Source organism: Chamaea fasciata, unplaced genomic scaffold, assembly GCF_029207755.1.
Source record: "Chamaea fasciata isolate MVZ Bird 193981 ecotype frontalis unplaced genomic scaffold, bChaFas1.0.hap1 SCAF_3, whole genome shotgun sequence".
NCBI lineage: Eukaryota > Metazoa > Chordata > Aves > Passeriformes > Sylviidae > Chamaea > Chamaea fasciata.
In genome coordinates this window covers 89,886,558-89,906,688 of record NW_027094088.1, presented here as the reverse complement: position 1 = coordinate 89,906,688, position 20,131 = coordinate 89,886,558, and the positions used below count along the sequence as shown (strand labels likewise).

The 20,131-nt window shown below is 37.2% G+C and overlaps 1 protein-coding gene across 1 annotated transcript in view; it reads right to left on the bottom strand.

Annotated features, from left to right (window-relative positions):
• Window positions 1–221: 221 nt before the first annotated feature.
• The window catches only part of HMGCLL1 (3-hydroxy-3-methylglutaryl-CoA lyase like 1), a 79,622-nt gene continuing 59,712 nt past the window's right edge, over window positions 222–20,131 (bottom strand). The window contains 2 exon segments of the mRNA XM_066179765.1: window positions 222–5,178; window positions 9,276–9,401. Coding sequence (XP_066035862.1) covers window positions 5,065–5,178; window positions 9,276–9,401 — 240 coding nt within the window. The 3' untranslated portion in view covers window positions 222–5,064.

The following is a 20,131-nucleotide window of genomic DNA, read 5'->3' as shown; positions in this document are numbered from 1 at the left end:
AACATTTGAAGGTAGATAATGCCTCATTGAATTTTTTCAACTCTTACCTCCATTCCTGCCTGTAATGTTTAGTTAATGAAGGAAAGAAATGTTTCCCCAGTAACTTAAAAGAGATTTGTCTGCTATAAAAACACACAGGAACACCAGATTAAAAGGTAATCCTAAGAAAAAGCACTCAACATGGATCACAAGGTAACAAAGTCAACACAGGCATACACGTTAGTGACAGTTTATATTTGCTAAGGCTGTATGCATGAACTGGTTAGTCAGAGCTGCTGAATCTGGCATAATACATGAGCATATCAGTTTCAATAAACAGTGAGACAGGTTTTATTTCAGCTTTAACACCACATATTGCTAAATCACAAATGCATTTAACCAGGCGGATACATGACAATTCCTTGACAAACATATCATCTCTTTGACATTGGTTTCAAAGGACTAAGTTGACTTTGGCTGTAGTCCTTCTGCCTGCTGTGTTATTGCAGCTATGAAGATCAACACTGCATTACAGCAGGACTGTAGAGAAAAATAATCTTCAAAAGTATAACGTAACAAAAAAAAAAAAAAAAAAGCATTGATCAGCAAGTCAAGGACTGGAATTCATTTACTTCTTGCCACTCTTATACCTGTTCAGATGCTTTCCTAGATTACCTGTTCAGATGCTTTCCTAGATACTTAACAATCAATGAAGAGAACTTAAGGCAGTGTTAGAAATCATAGACAAATTCAGTGGCAAAAAGTACCGATTTTCTGACATCACAGTAACTGAACAATATTTCTACTCCTTAAAACAAACTAATTGAAAAAACAGGCAGACCTTATACATTCACACTAACTCTTTGGATAAGTTTTATTTCATTTCAACAGCACTGATCCCAACCAGAAGAATTTTACCTCACAGACTTGTAGTCTTCATTTTGTGACTCCTTAATTCAATAATGAAAGTTTTATGAACTCAAATGACACTATTAAAAGAGGAAAATTAGCCAAAGCCTCTCTGGACTTACAACACTAGAATCTTTAGTTCTTATTTCATAAGCTCTGGTTATACATGAAAATGAACCATTAAAGTGCTGGTCCAGAGCCAAGTTGCCCGAATACATAAAAGTTTAAACTACAAAGCAAGCTGCTTCTGGAAGACATTAGAACTGTATGGGATCTATGTCATTGCTGTGTTCTGGAAGGCACTGAAGAATGATTAAGCCCATACTACTGGAACTGATCAACTTCTCCTAGAACAAAGCACACCAGTCATGCCTTTAGCAATGTAATATCTTGACTTATAATTTTTATAATGTCACAGTGATAAGAACACCTGGCCATGGAAGCCAAACACCTGGATGCAAGCCCTCCACAGCCAGGGGGCTACTTCAGGGTAAAATGACAGCAATGTATTCACTTGGGGACAGTGATAGGGACTTATAGAGCAGACATCACTAGTGATGGGTCACTCTGAATATAATCATAAAGGTTTAGGAAGTCAGAAGCACTGGAAAGCCTCATCCCATGTCTTGACATGTTTTTGAAGGGGGATAGTCTCAGCTGTTTTATTATATGCTGAATTGAATGCTGCCTATGTGAGTGATGCACGCTCATGGCATAGCTATTGGATTAGCCTTTGCTCTTAAAAGCAACAGATGCTTATTTTGTGAAGCCAGAGACTAGGTGTCAAAATGTTATTGCATAGTCAAAATTCTGCCAGCACAGGAAAGCAGAGCAGCAGCATTTTACACACCAAAAAAATGTCAGTAGGCAGGATGTAAGATGTCTCAGGATTCTCAGTCACACTACAAGTAAACAGGGATTTTATAAGGACTGCTCAGCTGGACCCACAGACCTAAATTCATCCCAGGTGGCAACTTTGCCAGATAAACACTGGGTTGGGGTTTGCCTTTTTTTTTTTTTTTTTTCTGGCTCCTTCTCTCTTGTAACAATCCTGACAATCAATCTATTTGTCTGTGACCTCCACCCTGGATTACTATAACTCATGATGTGGTTGAAGCTGAACATGTGGGTAAAGTACAGGCACCAGATGTGACTGCTCATCTTTTCCACTGCGCACATCATTACAGAATAACAGACCTGCAATTAAGGCTCTCCACAAGTTTCCAAGTAGTTTCTAAAACAGACCCAATAAAGAACTGAGACATTTTAGGTTGTTCATCCACATGATTTAATAGGTACCTTGTTTCACTGCATAGGGACAATCAAGAGCCTTATAATTGCAAACCAGACAGTCCATATGCCTAGACACCTAGGATGTACTGTGCACAGAGGCATAAAAATGGACACCAACTGCTCAGTTCCTCACTTGGCTGATAATTGAAGGCCTCACCACCATCTTCAAGCAAAAGAACCCTGCCATCTGTTGCAGAGGCACTGACATTCTTTTCCAGGGATTTTTCTGGTCTTAGGAGTTTTTAAGTCCATTCTACTCAGTGGCACAAATTCATCCAGATTTACTAGAAAGTGTGTTATTTTTAAGTTCATAATCACAGGATAAGCTGAGCTGGAACGGATCCACAAGGATCATCAAGTCGAACTCCTGGCCATGCACAGCACCATCCCCAGGAGTCACACCATGTGCCTGAGAGCAATGTCCAAACACCTCTTGAACTCTGTCAGGCTGGTGCTGTGACCACTGCCCCGGGCAACCTGTTCCAGTGCCCAAGCACCCTCTGGGCGAAGAACATTTTTCTCATATCCAACCTACAGCTCCTTTGGCACAACTTCAGGCCATTGCCTCGGGTCCTGTCATGAGTGTATTTAATTTCCCCAGGCAGAGAAGCAAACTCAATCTCAGTTCAGCTGTTTAGTCTCACATTCAGGTTTGCATCACAACTGCTTCTTTTTTAAGGGCTGACTTCACTTTCAGTCTTTGAGAAGCTCAATATTGTTTATGTCAATTAAACATGGTAGCTCAGACGGTCTTGGGTGGAAGAAAATTCATCAGGGCCTACATGAAAACTGCACACTTGAGCTCAAAATGAGCCAATTCTGTATCTACAGAGAAAACTAAACAGGAAAATTTATTATTAAATAGAAAAGTATTACAGCAAGGTTAGTCTTCAGGAGTAAATGGAGTAACAGAGTCTTTAAGATGTCAATTCTGGCAGCATGTTTAGGCTTAACTACTAATTATTAGAGTGAGTACAGTCTAAGTACTTCTGCAGTTTCCTCACCTCTTCGTTTCGTCTAATCCATCACAGATTTTTTAAGCCTGTGAATGGTTCAAGACCTGGTTTTATTTAAGTTCATGTTTTGATATATGAGCTATAGTGGCTGCTAAATAGCAAAACCCGAGCTGAAACACAAGAAAAAAAGGAAAGAGCTTTTTTTGTGGTGATTCAATCATGCATCCAGGGCAGGTCAAGCAAATCAGGGTGTTTACACCTCCAGGAGTACTTGAAAGTCTTCTAAGTAGACTCTGCAGGAAGGATTTGGTATTTTGCAATGATAGGCAAGATATTTCTTGCCTCACTTGAACACATTTCTATGTTTATCCTTTGACTTTCACCATGAGAAGAATGAAACAAAATAGCTTATATTAATTTTGACTATCATTACAGCATAAACAGGGTAGAGGTATTATATCAAATTTATAGCTTTGTGTTGCCTGGAAAGATTGACTATCTTAAGTTATGCCAATGCTAAACTACACAACTGGCTAAAAGATCTCAGAAAAATTCACTTTGGTATTTCAAAGGCAAACCATGACTCAGCTGAAACTTGGAAGACTTGAATTCCAGACAAAAAATTATTCAGCCATTTCTTTTTTTATGTGTTATCTTTCACTTTCTTTCATCTTATCTTTTGAAAAGATTTCACATTTTTGAGGAATAATTGAGAACACGGATGATGACTACAGTCCAGGGTTTTAGATTTTCATGTCAACAGGCCATGTTCAGAAAAAATATAGATCAAGGTTAAGTACACAGAGAAGTACAGACAGATCCTACACAACCAACCAGTAAAAGTACTGAAGTTTCAGGTTGAAAAACATGACAGTATTTTCATGGCACACTTGAACACTTATAAATAGGATAAGGCTCTTTGAACTTGTCCATTTGTTCGTTACTGATCTAAAAATGACAATGCAGTTCATTGGCATACTGTTGAACTGAGGCATTTAAAAGAACAGTATCATTATCAGTAGATCACAAAGAAATTTGTAAGTTGTCTCCTTTGTGTAAGCTAGTCCAGCAAAACACTATTATCCTAGAAAACTGCGACTTCCGAAGGAGAATATCAATTTACAGAATGAAAAATCTAATTGTTTGATGAAACCTTAGATGAAAATGTAGCCCCTTCTACACCACTATGAACCTGAGTGATGTTGAAAACTTTTAAAAATTTTTTATTTGCTTCATATAATTAGGTTTTAATAAGTTGACCAAAAAAGGCAACTACAGCAAATTTAACATATGTAACAAATAAGGAAATTTGCAGGAGGATTTGAAGGATCTGGCAGAGTGCCATTCACCACAATGTCTTGGAACAAGATAAAGTCATCCATAATTTAACAGATGTTAAATAAAATTTAAAAGAAGTTCCATTGCTAAAAAATTCTTACATTGAATTCAGATTTGGCTCCGTGTTCATAACACAGTGACTTGACAAATGAAAAGCGAGAATTCAGATAAATAAAATACATAATAGAATGGCCACACACAGTGTGAGATCTCATAAACTACTGAAAATACTTGCACTGTTCTGAAAGACATCTTGATTAAAATTTAACCATGTACTCACTGCTTCTATCCAGTTTTCCTGAAAAGAACTAAAAATTCTATTTAAAATATGGTGTCCTGGTGTTTATACATTTTTCTCATCTGTAGAAGTACAAAGTACAGGGTTATGTACTACAGTCATTTATTTCTTACTTACAAATCAGACAATTCCAGATAGTACAGCACAATAACTCATCCCATTTAAAAAACTTATTTCTTGGTTCTATTTTGCTTCTTTGATGCAATGGTTTTCTTCTTTCTTTTCCGGATGCAAATGTCTTTGGTCAAGGTAAATGGAAAATGTAATCAAGCTGCAAAAAGAAAAATCCATTTAATTGATAGTTCCAGTACTGAAGGAAGCTTGTGCAACCTTTGAGTTTGTTTTCTTGTTCAACGCTGTGCAGATGAAGTTTCCAGCTTCCATCACGGCACAAAGATTTACTCCCTAAAAAAGAGATGAAAAATGTTAAGAATAATAAATGTCCATGTTGAAAATGCTTAGACTCCAAGTTTTTGCACCAGGCCTCCAATTTTTGCAAATGGCCTGATTCACGTTATAGGTCAGTAATTGGGATCAGTAAAGCTACAGTGATTTACAGATAGTTACAGTTTCTAGTTGTTTGAAAGGTTCTACTACTTTGAGAGTGATTTCTTGTCCCATCAGGAGTGGACGAAATATTGGAGTAACATCTTTCAACCCCAAAAGAATCTGGAATAAAAAACTGAATTACAACTAGAAGTTAGAAGAAAAATATAATGTCTAAATATGTGCTATACTTCTGTATCATCCAACACTATAAAACTCCATGCTTGCAAGTGCCCCACTTGTAGCTTAGGAAAGTTGAGGAAACACATTTTTCGTAAATGTGTTTCCTGTTCCTGATTTCAGCTCTCCTGGCAACTGAATCCAAGAAAAATGGGCTCCTGTATTCTCCTGAATAACTACAATTTCCTTCTTGAAGGAGTCCATTTCAATACAAAATTGCAATTTACCTTGATAGCAGAGCTGAGCAAAAACTCACAACAGCTTCATCTGCCCATGCTAAAAAACATGTCCTTTGAGCAACTGTTTTTTAACTGTGATACGTATCAGTACTTCTTGATTGCTAAAATTAAATCAGATCACTGATTAAAGAGGCAAAACCACTTAATTACGTCTCCTTTATTATTCATGTAGAGTAGAAGTTTTAAAGTTAGATCATATAAGTGATATAAGTACTTGCTCCAAAGATTGCAATGTAGAAGCCAGAGTAAAGTTCCTGTAGAAAGGATGCAAAGGGAGACTTTTAACTACCAATACACTGAGGATTTATTCAAAACTGGGAGAAGGACTAATATTCAGACCAAAACCTGACTGAAATATGTAATCCTTTAACTGTATGTAGCACTTATTTCCACATTCTGTGGTCTCTTCATTCTTGGAATTGGCTAAAAATGTTAATGAGAATAGAAACAACTTAGCAGAAATGTAATCAAAAACATTTTTAATTTGAAAAAAATGCTAGCACCATTTAAACTACATAGTTCAAATACATTCTTTTATGACTATCTCATTTTAATACAGTTATAACAAGGTTAATTTCAGCTTATTCTGTTTATTCTTTATGGGTCATTACTTAGGTTTGGCTTGTAAAGTGCTATCGCACATTACATAATCTAAAGAATTTTGATCCATCTGAGCTTTTTAACAAGGAAGAAATGAGCAACATACCACCATAGACATATGTGGTAGTTAGATTATGGAAGATGTCAAAATAAATTCCCCAAACTACACAATAGTCATGTTTTCATCACTGCAACACTGCATAATGTCGTACATGTTGATAAGAAACATACCTTCACAGTTCACATTCATTAAATGGAATACATAAACCTCTGTTTTTTATACTGTCCTCCTTAATATAAATATTGTGAACCAAAGAGGACTACCATGAGGGCACAAAACCCAGCATTCATTAGCATGACTCAGAGATGGGAATGGGACAGGAGTAGGTGTTGGTAAGGTTTTTAACAAGACAATGTGCCTTCAGATAGATACTCAGAATGCACTTACAAAGTATACTTGGTAATCATTTCATATATCCAGAATTACTCCTTCACACCAAGGAATTAATTTCCCCCTCAAAAAACCCCAAAGAAAAGTGCCTCTAATGTCATCCAAAAACTTGGATAGGTGTCTTAAATCACAAAAGCTTCTGCCAGAAGGCAAAATCCTTTAATTCTCATTGACTTCAAAATTATTTCACATTTAGTCTGACAAAGAATAATTTCATGGGTCACTTCTTGTTTACATGTTCTGAAGAACAGCATAGTAAAAGCATCAATTACTATTTTGATGTATCTAGTCAATCTGAACCCTATAATTTAGATATCACAGAATACTCTGAGTTTAAAGGGACTCATAAGGACCATCAAACCCAACTCTTAAGTGATGGGAATTAAACCTGTGACCCTGGTGTTATCAGCACCATGCTCTGACCAACTGAGCTAAAATAATGTATGGTTAAATACTGTCCAACATTGCCTGACACTTAGGGTGAGCTCTGTCAACTAACTGAAAACTTCAGTGTATAGTTGAGATGAACATGAAAAAGTGCTCCTTGCAAATGCACATCATTAGCAATTACAATTTCATTTTGTGCCATTACACAAAAAGGAACATATTAATAGTTTTCTTTAATAATGATTTTAAAGAATTGGAAATGGTATGAAAAACAACCAACCTTATAAGGAAAAAAATGGTGATAACTTTGAGAGTTCAGGTCTCTCATCTAGTAAAACACTATTTAATGAGACAGAAAGGATTCAAAAAGCAAAGCCTTGTGTTTTGCTATTGCATAATCTAAAATCTAAAATTACACAAAACCTAAATAAAACACAAACAAAAGAACACAAACCAAACAAAAGAAGAACTAAGCATTTGATAGTGAGATTGTCTCCATGGGATTTGGTATCAGCCTTTAGGCCAAGCTGGATTCTTGCTTAGCCACCAGATTGTTAACAGATTAATCAGTCTTATCAAGAAGTCTGAGACATGGTATATTTCACATAATCTATTTCACATAAGACTATTTTTGCTTAATTATTTCCTTTTGCTATGAGTCAGTTGGAAAGGTCAATGAGTATTTTGCCCAAGGAAAGACTATACTAAAAGCCTAAGTCTAAGATGAACAGCAATGTAAAGTGAAATGCACAATTTCTCCTCCTTATTTCAAAGAATTGTGTTGTTTCAAAAGAATAAACTTCTTCATGAAGAAAAGATACCCCAAAGTGTGTACAAACAGTTCAAAACAGAGTCCACATGTACAGTGGACACTTGTGATTGAACACTTTCTAAATATGTGTCTGACATCTACCCTGAACTCCCTATAAAGCAAATGAGAGCAGATAAATGCTTACAGTGAAATCTGTAAGGCATTGAATATGCTTTAACAGTGCCCAGAATGTGCAATTCAGAAACAAGTTCTGTAATCCTTTCATGTCAAGGAACTCCATTGGCATGTACACCACACCAACTGCAGCCTACAAACAAGGGATAAGTTCCAGTGAGCTCCTCAATGATTCAGATCTTCATATTTCAGATATCAGGCATTTAGATTTCTTTCTGCTTTTAAATGCAAACCACCCACTTTGTAGTGTTGGCAGTTCTTTGTATGTTCTCCTTTGAACTTGCCTCTCCAAGTCTTTGTGTAAATTAAACATTAAGCAATGCCTGAGTTAGCACAAACTCATTATGATACATATCCAGAAAAATGGGGACTGACAGGAAGACCAAAGACCACATTTATTGATCAGGCAGTAACTGAGTCCTAGGAATACAGAATAATTAACATGCTAACCAAGCCAGGGATACTAAATGTGTGCTCTTGAGGTGTGGATGCTCACTAGCAAGGTTCAGTCATTCATCAAGGCACAGTCATTGAAAATAAGCTGTTCCCCCTCTCCTCCAAGAACAGGACAGTTAACAAAAATGACTGTGAAGCCTCCCAGCCCGCAACAGTTTCTGTACAATTTTGAAAAATATTAAATGGATACCTGAGAAATAACAATGTCCTGTGCTTGGCTGCCAAACATCACAATTTTTTTCGACTCTGAAGTCAGAAAAATTGACAACAAATTAATAAGCACTATGAGCCAAATCCAAAACTGTGACAAAAGCTGTGCTCTGCTCAGTTTTTCCACAGTTGAGAAGATCAGCCTTCTGGAGCTGCAATGTCTACTGTACTGATTTTTTGTGGTTACTGAGGCAGAGCAATGACACAAAGCAGCTGCTACTAAGTTCCTCAATAGCTCCAGGTAGGAAGAAGTGGATTATTCAAATTATGTTAAATACACAAACCATTTCTAGTCTAAATTGCTAATGAAGACAACATCATTCCTGTTGTGTGTCAAGCCATATTAAAGCACTGAGTTTGCAAAGCCTGCAATGGGCTCTGAATATTTTACTGTACAGCACAAGTTACTGTAAGGTATGTATCACATGTTTCCTAGAAAAATATTTTTTTTCCTTAAAGTCTTAAGTAGAATGTTAAAATATCTTACTGTGTTGATCCCCAGACCATTCAGCATGTATATCACATCCTCTGTGGCTACATTTCCAGTAGCACCTTTTGCATAGGGACAACCACCAAGTCCTGCAACAGATGAATCCACTACAGCAACTCCCATCTGGAAAATAACAACGCAAAAATGAAGCATCAGCACATAGTATACTTTTTCATAAGGGCAGGCCATATGTATTAGCTACCATGCATAAAACATGCATTTCTCCACAAACGGATATGTTCCTTGGAGGAAATTCCTTATAATGGCTTTAGTCCTCACATCTTGATAAGGTAAGACTTTACAAACACAGGACATGGATCAAAGAACTAATGGTCCATTACACGCGATTTTGACAGGTAAGATGATTGCTTTTTTATAGACAGAGGCTTTTCTCTCTTTATCTTTCAACTTGGTGTTTTTAAATAACCTGCATCTAGTATGAAAGGTTTTCATGCAAAAAAACCAAAACCAAAACCAACAACAAAAAAACAATCAATGGAAGTTCTCCATAGATATATATAGGTTCTGAGCTTGGAATATTTTTAAGTGAATACTTGGTGTACAGTGTTAAGCTTTCTCATTTAAAGTAGACTTAAATTAAGACTTGAAAATACACTCAGCTGTGGTAAATTCATAATTGTTTGCTTTATATTTTCTTCCTGCTGCATTCTTCTCTCTTCTGATCCATTCAGCATACTCATGATAAAATGTACTAAACCAGTTACCAACTCCACCCAGGAGACAATATTACATTTCCTATGGGATAAAGTCTTCCCTATGAGACTGATAAGGGAGGGGACAAAAAGCTGAGCCAGTGACTTCCACTGATATATTTAGTGAGATTTTGCACCCTCTTCTTTCTGTGACTTAGTTTTAAAATAAAACTGAAACTGGAAGGCAATCTTTTTCTGTTACAACATGTTAGGTATGTGCCCCAGGCCGCTGGGCCTCCCTTGTCAGAGAAGGCTCTTCAGTTTTCCCCTTGCCTCTGGAGGCATTCAGACTCACAGAGAATCCAAAGAAAGCAAGGGAATTAGGCAGAACAATTATTAGATCTTCAAAGACACAAGCTCCTCTCTGCCTTAAGCACACACAGGGTTCCCTTCCCCACAGGAATAATTTACACAAACATACACCAAAACTGTAAGACAGGTCAGGCATTTCAGGACAGAAACAGACAATTCAGGACAGGAGTTCCTGTGCAGAGATAAATTTTCAAAACCCTGACTTTGGGTACAGAGAGATTCAGAGGTTAAACCATGCCTGTTACCCACATATGCAAGTCAGGAAGTCTGGCTCAGAGGCCTGACTGCACAGACTGCTGATCTCCCTTCTGAGGAACCTACCTGTCCCTGCAGGCTGGTCTGGGAGCCTGAGCTTCTCCTTCACGGATGCACACAACTAGCTGGCAAGGTAGGCAAATGATACATCTTGTAGTTGCTGAGCCCCCTTTCCAAATATACCTATTAGATGCTTTTTAGTTCTGAAATAAACTACCCTAATGTGGGGTTTTTTGTATTTGCTTCTGGTTTTAACAGTGTGTTCTGTAGTTTTATTATTTGCCTTATGGGCTCTTTGAACTTCCAACATCTCTGGAGAGCAATAATAAAGAATGAAGTGTTGTCCCATGTCCTATTCTTGGACAGAGAGTATTATCTTGATCTAGGTACCTGCTAAAAGCCTGTAATAAAGATCCCAAAGGAATCGAGGTGCATAACTGTGACAGGCAAGAGAGTACTATTTAATATTTCTCACATAATGAGTCTCTAAAAAAGAGATACTGTACTTGAAAGTACACCAATCTGTGACTTATGGAGTGAATCACCAAAGTGCATGTTTCACATTTCAGTCACTTGTCAAACTCTTCGCTTGTGTCAGCCACCAGTCAGAAAATTTGTTATTCGACACATCTGTGTCCAGTACACAGAGGATATGCATTCATGACAGCTGGAAATTCTGTCTCTTTCTGCACTAGCTGCTAAGATCCATACATTTACTCTAGAAGTCATTGCTCCAAGTTCCACAGTGGCAGCTTTGAGCTTGCAAGTGTCCATGCAGAGACACAAGTAAGGCCTCTTATTGGAAAGATTTAGGTATGGTGAAGGTCGGCAGAAAAGGGTGTCTAACGTGGATGTACAGATTGCATGATCCCACTACTATGCTCTCTCAGTCTGATTTTAAGATTTACATAAGAAATCATTGTTTCAGAGATGAAAAGATAAAAGAAAGTGTCTTTCATGGAAGTTTTCTGAATCTGTAAGGTTATGTCATAAATGCTAGAGCATTCTTCTTCATGTATTCATTCATGTATTCATTTTCAGTAACTTTTACATGGGAATAAAACTATAAATAATGTGATGAGGTACATCATGGCTGTTAAATTCCCAAGGAACATCAGCAGACTCAGAAACGGCTTCAGTAGCATATAAACAGTCACTTTCTAATCCCAGAAAACTACCTCAATAAATTCTTGCCCTTTCACACAAATGGGAAAAAAGAACCAACTAAATAGTATTTGGTAAAAAATAGCCAAAAAAGTCAGTAGCATGCTCCAGTCCTTCACAGGCCACTCACTGTAAGCAAAAACAATAACAACATTCTCCAGCATTAAAAGGGCATGTTTTCATATATTGAATATATATACATAATAATTCTTGATATTCTTGTACAAACACTAGTGATACCACCATAGCTCTGAATTTGCAGTGCAAATCTCACAGCAGTGGGGTACAGGTTTCTTATAATTGTTTGTTGAAAGTGCTGGTGACCATGTGGGTGGATACAGGATATCACAGCGACTTGAAGGTAACATGAAACACCTACCTTTGTCTAACCACACCCTTGTATTCTCAGGTAGCCTTGTCTGAGTTATTCAAAGTACCCTCACTGGAAGCTGGAGTAAGCTCAGACAACATATCTTATCACAGTTGCAAGAGCATGTATACTCTGATGCCTTCTGCTAGCTAAGCAGTGGGAGCAGTAATTTCTACATGATGGACAATGATAATTGCTCTGTCTTTTAAATTGTTGACTGTTTTGGCTAAATAGAAAAACAGGAGAAGGTCTAAATGCACCCTTACATTAGTAGCATCCTTGGGGGGATGCTTTAACCTCAGTACAGGACACTTTACCCATTACTTCCCAGAAACAGTGTATAAACATGAAGTCTCTAAAATTGTATCTCTATCAGGATGTATTTGCTATTTGAACATTAAGACAGTGATAGACAAGGTCTAAACATGGTACATATAATACAGCAACCCTAACTGACCTCCAAATCTGACAGTTCTTCAAATCAGTGGTCTTACTATGCAGTGAGCAAGTGTCTCTCCTTTAAGATAATGTCTTTTAAAGTTCTCTTCACAATGCTTTTGATAGGATACCTATTGCAATGTACTAGTAGTTCAGCAACAGGGTCAGCTGCATCTGTCTGCTCTTGCATGTTGTACAGTTATAATATTTTTGCTGACTCAAGTGCAGAATCACTCCAGTTCATCTTCAGTGTGGCCCCACTCAAAAAAGTCCTCAAATAATCCATACTCTAAGCTCCAATCTAACAGTGCTAAAAACAGATGTTGGAAAACATCCCGCCGCAGTGCTACTAACTAATTTGGAGGTTGACATTGCAGCCCAGCCTGTCCAAGCACAGAGTCTGAAATAACACCTAATAAATAACTCCTCTGCACGTTAGAACAGCTATGAAGCTGTTTTGTTCTTGCAGACATTAAAAGCACTAATGCTCTAAAGGAGCTCTAAAGTAAAACCTAAAAATTGACAAAATATGTAAAACAAGGTCTTTCTCTTCATTGGATCTTCCATATTTGCCAAACTTTTACGGAAGCTAATGAGTTTCAATCCTTTTAGCAATCCAATCTTGCAAAAAATTCACTGTCAATATGTAAGAAGTCCACAGTCTCCTGTCACTTCCTGACAGGCACTAAATTGTGCTGACATTCATGAGAAGTTGTACTGCAGCTATTTCATAGAATATGTCCTAGATGAGCACTCACTGAGCTGCTTACATATGGACATGTGTAGGGGTGAACAATGGCTTGGCTTCCAAGACAACTGTAGTACTTCAAAATTTTTTGACACTTTTTGATAATCACAAAATTCCTGACAGTGGTTCCTGAACACCATCCAAACTTTAGCTTTGGCTAGCTTTAGCTTGCTCTCTAGAGAAGGCAGAGGACTTTTTGCTCCTGTCCCATGTTAACTTTCTAATTCCCCAATGAGAAAGCAAGGAATTAAATTCATCACCTTTGTCAAACAGCCAGTTTTAACAGGAAACCATTATTGCCAGTGAATAATAAATGCTTCATGTTTCTCAGTTTGCTTTGCTAGTTCTCCATAACTTCTTGTTGGGACAGTCAGTCTCCTTCCTTACTGATCTTTAAACCTGATTTGTCTGGCAGAAGTTTAACTTTGCTTCTCTCTTAAAAATGGCAAGGTCAGCATCAGTAACTCCAAGAAAGTATGTGGTATAAATCAGAAGCTATAAATCAGGTCTTTCATAAATTAGGCTTCTTCTAAGCTATGAGATTTTGAAAGCATAATATCAAGGATACAAGGCATGCATCAAATAGGAAAATATTTATGCCACAAAGTCAAGGGGCCACAGTGCTATGAAGTTCAGTGATCAATGTCTTAAAGATAGGTGCATGTAGATATGCCAAAGAATGTCTGCATTGGTTCAGCATTTGTTCAATGAAGGGAGAAGGCAAGGATGAAGAAGTACAATATGTCAGGTCAAACGCTGCCCACACAAAAGGCAGTACAAGAATAATGCTATTTAATCCTGCAGCCTGGTCAGTGCCTAGCTGGCACTCTTGGAATGGTGTGGTTCTGACACATCTCTGTGCCTCTGGCATCAGCCTGCTACCCACTACTACATGGCATGCCACTGGCAGAAACACCCTCTCCTGTAGAAAGACAGAGAGGTAACCACAGAAACAGAAATAACAATGCCAGCAATGCTTTGTGAAGTTCAGTGGCTACAAAGACCCTTCCCTAATTCACATTGCCAAGTTGTCTAAAATCAAGGCTTCCCACTCTCCTGCATTTCAACAGAAGAAATGTATGCAAATAAATATTTGGGTATTTAAGAAATTAAAAACATAATTTTCTATGTGTAAGGGAATAAAATGGGATAACATCTCTCTGTGGAAACCCCTCAAAGTTATCTGCATGTCCTTCCTGCTTCTTTTTTCCCTGCTTTTGCTGAAGGTTAACACATCACAAAACTGCTTTTCAGAGTTAACACCATCCCTATTGACCACAGGGTGTCACTGTTACATTAAAATCGCTGATTTCCCAGTTCACGTAGTTTGAAAATTAATACATTCATCGCGGGGGAAAAAAAAAAAAAATCCTTTTTTTCCAAAACATTTTGAGATGCAATCAATTTGTGGGCAGACGTGCCACATAAAATAGGTTAATACTGCATTCCTTTAACTTATTGTACACATCTTTTCATATTGCTACTGACACATTTATTATAAGCAAAGCTGGCAATGACATCTAGAGTTAAAGTTCCCTAACACTTTCTGTCATAAGGCCCCACTTTCAGTTGTTTATTACTTTGTCAGCCTTTAACTGCTGGAACTTATATTTTCCATACCTTTTCTCTTCCTCAGACTAGATTGTTTTGAAAGTTTTAGTAAAAAATGGGCTTGGCCACTTCCGGGAACAAGTTTTGGGGAAGAAAAACACTCTGTTACGTTAATATTCAATAAGTTTTACATGGGTTTCTTGGAGATATTTTTGTAGCTTTGCACTCTCAAGTTTGGCACAGAAGGGATATTGATCTTAAGAGATCCCAGTCTGGACTTAGTTACAAGCTTAGGGAACTTCCACCTTATTGTCAGGAACTGCTCAGTCTGGGAGTTAAAATGCCCAAGGGTCAAGACAGCAGCAGCTGACCATGATTTTTTCTTAACCTCAGTAAAGGATTCTGAAGCAATTTCTCTGAGACTGAGTTGGAAAATCTGTGTTTCTGACAATGCATCACCTGCAAAAAAAAGCCTGAGCAGAGAGGTCTGCGTTGCAGATCTGGTTCTTCAGAAAACATTCATAGATGTTTAGGGGGAATCAATTCCATTCGACATGAGACTGGTTTTGAAATTTTGGAATGCTAATAAAAATACTATGCCATAACAAAATTAATGAAGCAGATGTTCACAAATCATTATTCTTATTGGCTATGCAGGGTTATTGTGCTTCTTTTAGGAATATGTGCACTCTTTAATTTAAAAACACTGGGTTTTGCTGGTGTGTGGCTGTGCTCAGCTCAAGCTCTCCCTTGCTAAGGATTGCAAAGCTGCAGGGGGAGCAGGAGGCACACCAAGGTCCTGTTGGAACCCATGAAGGTGCAATGATCATCAAAACAATAAGCGACTTTCCAGTCTCCCTTCCTTCCCTCCCCAGGCAAGCCAGGATATTGCCAGATGCTGCTGCTGACTCAAAGTAAGGAGCTACTGCCCCAGATGCTCTTCAGCAGCTCTCAAACAAACTGTGGTAGTACAACAATTTACCTGCTTACTATGTCATGAAATAATCTGATCTATAAACACAAGGTATTTGTTCTATAGACAAAAGTAATAATCTTGGGATCTGGAGGGAAAGGTGGAACTAGACAGAAAAGGCAAAGGGGAGCTTTGGGGTAGGCTGGGACAGAACTGTCTAGTCCAGAGGTGCAACAGCTGTGCCAGGTTGCTGTGCCCTACATATCATCAGGTAACAAGAAGGTTTTTCTCATATGCTACATGCCACTGTAAATCACTACAAATAAACTGGAAAATATCAACAGAGGGCTTTGAATGAACAGGGGAGATAGATGATTACTTAACTCCATGGTAAAGTTACTGAGGGTAGCTTTGGGAGAGGAAAATTTAGTTGGGATTGGACAAAGAATATTTGGAGCTGCTGACGGTTAAGGTCCAATGAAGAAAGAAAAAAAATATCCACTTACTTCCATGGATGGCTCACAGAATATAAACTGAGTAGACACATACTGACTAAAATAAAATGGCTGAATTATCATAATATGGGATAACAGCTGAGAATGAGTTGAATGAAGGACAAAACAGGTAAAAATCAATGTTTGACATGCAGGCTGCAGACAGTGCACTTTTCTGTGAGCCACAATACTGTAAAGGGCAAAGGACTACTATGAAAAATCAGGAAAAGACACTGATTTGAAAGGTCTAGTATTTGAAGTGCACATGGCAAATGTGGAACATGTGAGTTTACCAATGGAAATGTCAAATCTGACACAAGCATGACAGTACTTGAAAAGGCCATGTTTTCCTGCCTGCAGGGAGCACATAATGAAGCTAATCAATTTTATGTACCCCTTTTACTGTATCTGTACCTTAGAAAGAAACTACAAATTCTTTTGATCTTGTCTTTTGCCCTTGCTAGCTTCTGCCAACTCCCAACCCTTCCAGTAAGGAAGAGCAATTTGTGCTGAGTCATTCTTCAGCTTAAGCTGGGTAACAAAATGGTTCCTGGAGGTGTAATTTCCCTCACTTAAAACCAGAACACTTGCAGCATTATGCATTAAGTGGCAGTGGACATTACCTTGTACCAATGTGAGCAAACAAAATAGATGGATGGCAGAAAACATCCATTATTTTCAAAAAATTTGCAGCAATGACAGTATTTATAAAAACACAGGGAAAGTAGAGCAGAACTATTTTCATTCCACAGTAGCATTATCGTATATTAGCATCAGGGTATCTAAAGAAATAAAATAACAGCATTTTAAATGACATCTGACTTCAATTCAGCCTGAGCCTTCATGCATTGTTACAATTTTTCAGATTATTTTAGAATGTACCACAAGAATATCTAGAATTTTGAAGCCTAGTTTGGTCTTTACATAATCTATAGTATCTTTTGCATTTTATATTAATATACATAATAGATGCTTTGTACTTGGAATACATAATATATTTTTATGGGAGTTATTTTCTAATGCAAGAGGTTCCTTTTCTCATTTCTGGAGATAAATCTCACAACAGAAATGAACAATTGTGCATCCTACTCAAGCTGAACAGATATGTATCTCCATCATTCACTATCCCTCCTTATTAGATTTAGAGTCAACCAAAAGTAACTTGTGCAGTTAATGTTGTTAAATAAAATCTGCACTTTTTATTCAGAGTAAACAACTATTTCAAATCTCTCTTAATTATATTTTCAGAATCCCCTGAGTGAAAAAACACTTTATTCTTCTTCAGTATGTAGGATATACAGAGGTTCAGAGATTCTGCTCACTAATATTCATTGACAAACCACACTCAGCATAAAGAAAAGTGGATTTACAAGATGTATGGTAAACTAACCTTAGGAAAAAAAAAAAAAAAAACTCCTGGCATTTGTTACATCTTCTGGATTGCACAGGTGCACATCCATCTTCTCCCAAATATGGAAAATAAGAACTGCATCCTCCATTCAAATGCTTTCAACTTATTTACAGCTAGACTGGAGACAATATTTATCATCACAAAGTATAAAGCCAAATGTCCTTTTTCTTCAGGAGCACCAAAGATTAACAGATTAGAATGTTTTCCACATGTCCATTTACTGTCAGGAGAATATTAAAGAAGTTTTCCAGCTTCCGCAGCTCAGCCAGATGTCAATGGATCCCACAGTGAGGCAAAATTGGCAGAGTAGCCTTCTCATGACCCCGTCATTGTTTTATCAAGGATCAGTTTAAAAGTATAAAGGGCCATTTCTTGCTGAGATCTGTAATGTTTTTCAGCCCTTTTCCCCTGCAATTACACAAAAGTGCTGACTTTGTTGAACTACTGATACGCAGTAGTATTTCTTATGACTTCTCTCACACTGTGCTATAATTGCTGTTTATGTTGGCACAAGAAAAGTACCACGTCTTGTTTCCACTGTACATTTCCGGACTCTGGTTTCAGTAACATCAGTGTAGGATATTGTACTGGGCATACATTTTGTTGTGTAAACATTAACTGGTAATTTACCCTGTCAATCTCCACAGTATGGCTTCTAATTACCAGAGGTTGAGGGGCTTCAGATGGACATTTTATGAAATATTTACAGAAGCTATCCTGCTTATTTTTTTCTTCACTTCACTGGTATTTGTGTTTTGAAAATCATTGCAAGAGTAAAAAATGCAACTCCATCAAATGCCATAAAACAAAACTCGAAACCAAATGTATTCATTCTTCGCCACCAACCAAATGTATTCATTCTTCACCACCTCATTCTCTAGAGTAACTAAAGACTAGTTTCCCAATTAGTTAAGTAGAAATCATGCCAATATTACAGTAAACATGATAGTAAAGTACCAGTTATTTCTGTCTGCTTGCAATTTGATTATTCCCTTTATACTTTAACAAGAAAAACCTACTTCTAATGGCACTTTTTTTCCTTAAAATTCATTCTTGCTAAATAGCCTGTGAACTTGCAAATGGCTGTGCACATCCTTATTTGATTCCAGACTCAGACAAATGTACTTAACAAATGGGAACACTACGGTCCTGTCGGAAAATCTACTGCAAAGATTCAGAACCAAGGAACAATCTCCCTTTAAGAGCTATGGAATATATGTTTTAGTCATTCATGTGTAAAATTTCAAGGAAGTAGCACTTTATATTTTGTGCAAAAATACAGTGTCTTGAGTAGAATTCCAGGATGGGATTATACAGTAACAATAATTACAGTAACATGGGCAAAGAAGATGCAATCAAATAGAGCATTTTTTGGCCATCTTAGGGAGAGAGAATTTTTATTTCAAATAAAATTTTCATCACAGTTTTCATTTTAATGCAAGAAACTTTTTTTTTTGAAGTGTGATAGTTAATCATCTTCTACTGCTCCATTACAATTGGACCAACTTTATAATGTTCATCACATGACAGTACCTTAGCCTGTTACACTGCCTCCCTTTCAAATACATTGACTAATTAAGTAGCATTAAGGTGGGGAGCCACAAAATGTAAAATGTCTTGAAAATATTCTTCTCTTGTTCTAATGGAAGTTCCTTTTTATAAAAAGACATTTGTAATTGTCTATCCAATGTATCTGCCAGCACCATAGCCAGAACATGTCTTTTGTTTAAAAAGGCATTTAACATAGCATCTCATAGTTTGCTATAGATGCATGTCATATTCCTCTGCTAAATCTACTTTTATTTTGTTTACTTGGTTTATTCTTTAGAGGAAAAAATACTCCATCAAATAAAAAATTATTTCCAATTGTTGCAACTCTTAGTGCTAACAAAATCTAACTGCTATGAACATTGATTAGAAAAAAAAATCTTTCTAAGTGCTTACTTTATGCACTTGAATGAACTCTGTTAAGCAAATCACATCATTTGCCTCTGGCAATCTTACCACGTAAAATTTGCACTAAGCAACGAAGAAGAGAAGAGAGGCAAACATGCAAGCTGGAAAAATTACAGAGTTTACAACACTACCATTCATTTATGTTTAAAAATTATAAAAGTTTGTATTTCTGAATGCCTGGCTGTTTCAATTCATAGTGCAATATTTCAAAAGAAAAAAAAGATAAATGACAAATGATTTGACTTGGGAGACTGTTTCTGTGTTGCTTCTGCACAGCACAGAAAGAAAAAATTGTCATATTTTAAGTACTACATCAGCTTTGGTTTGTGTCTTAGCTGAAGAGTCATCTTCAACTTATTCCACTTATGCAAATGCTCACTTGTCCTCCCAAGCTACAAAGATCCACCCAACACTCATTTGGAGTGAGTTCAGAACTCTAGCCTTCTGTTCACAGTTATCTACAGACTTTCTGCAGTTTAATTTACCTTAGAAAACACCCTAAGATCTTATTTAAAGTCACTTGGTGCA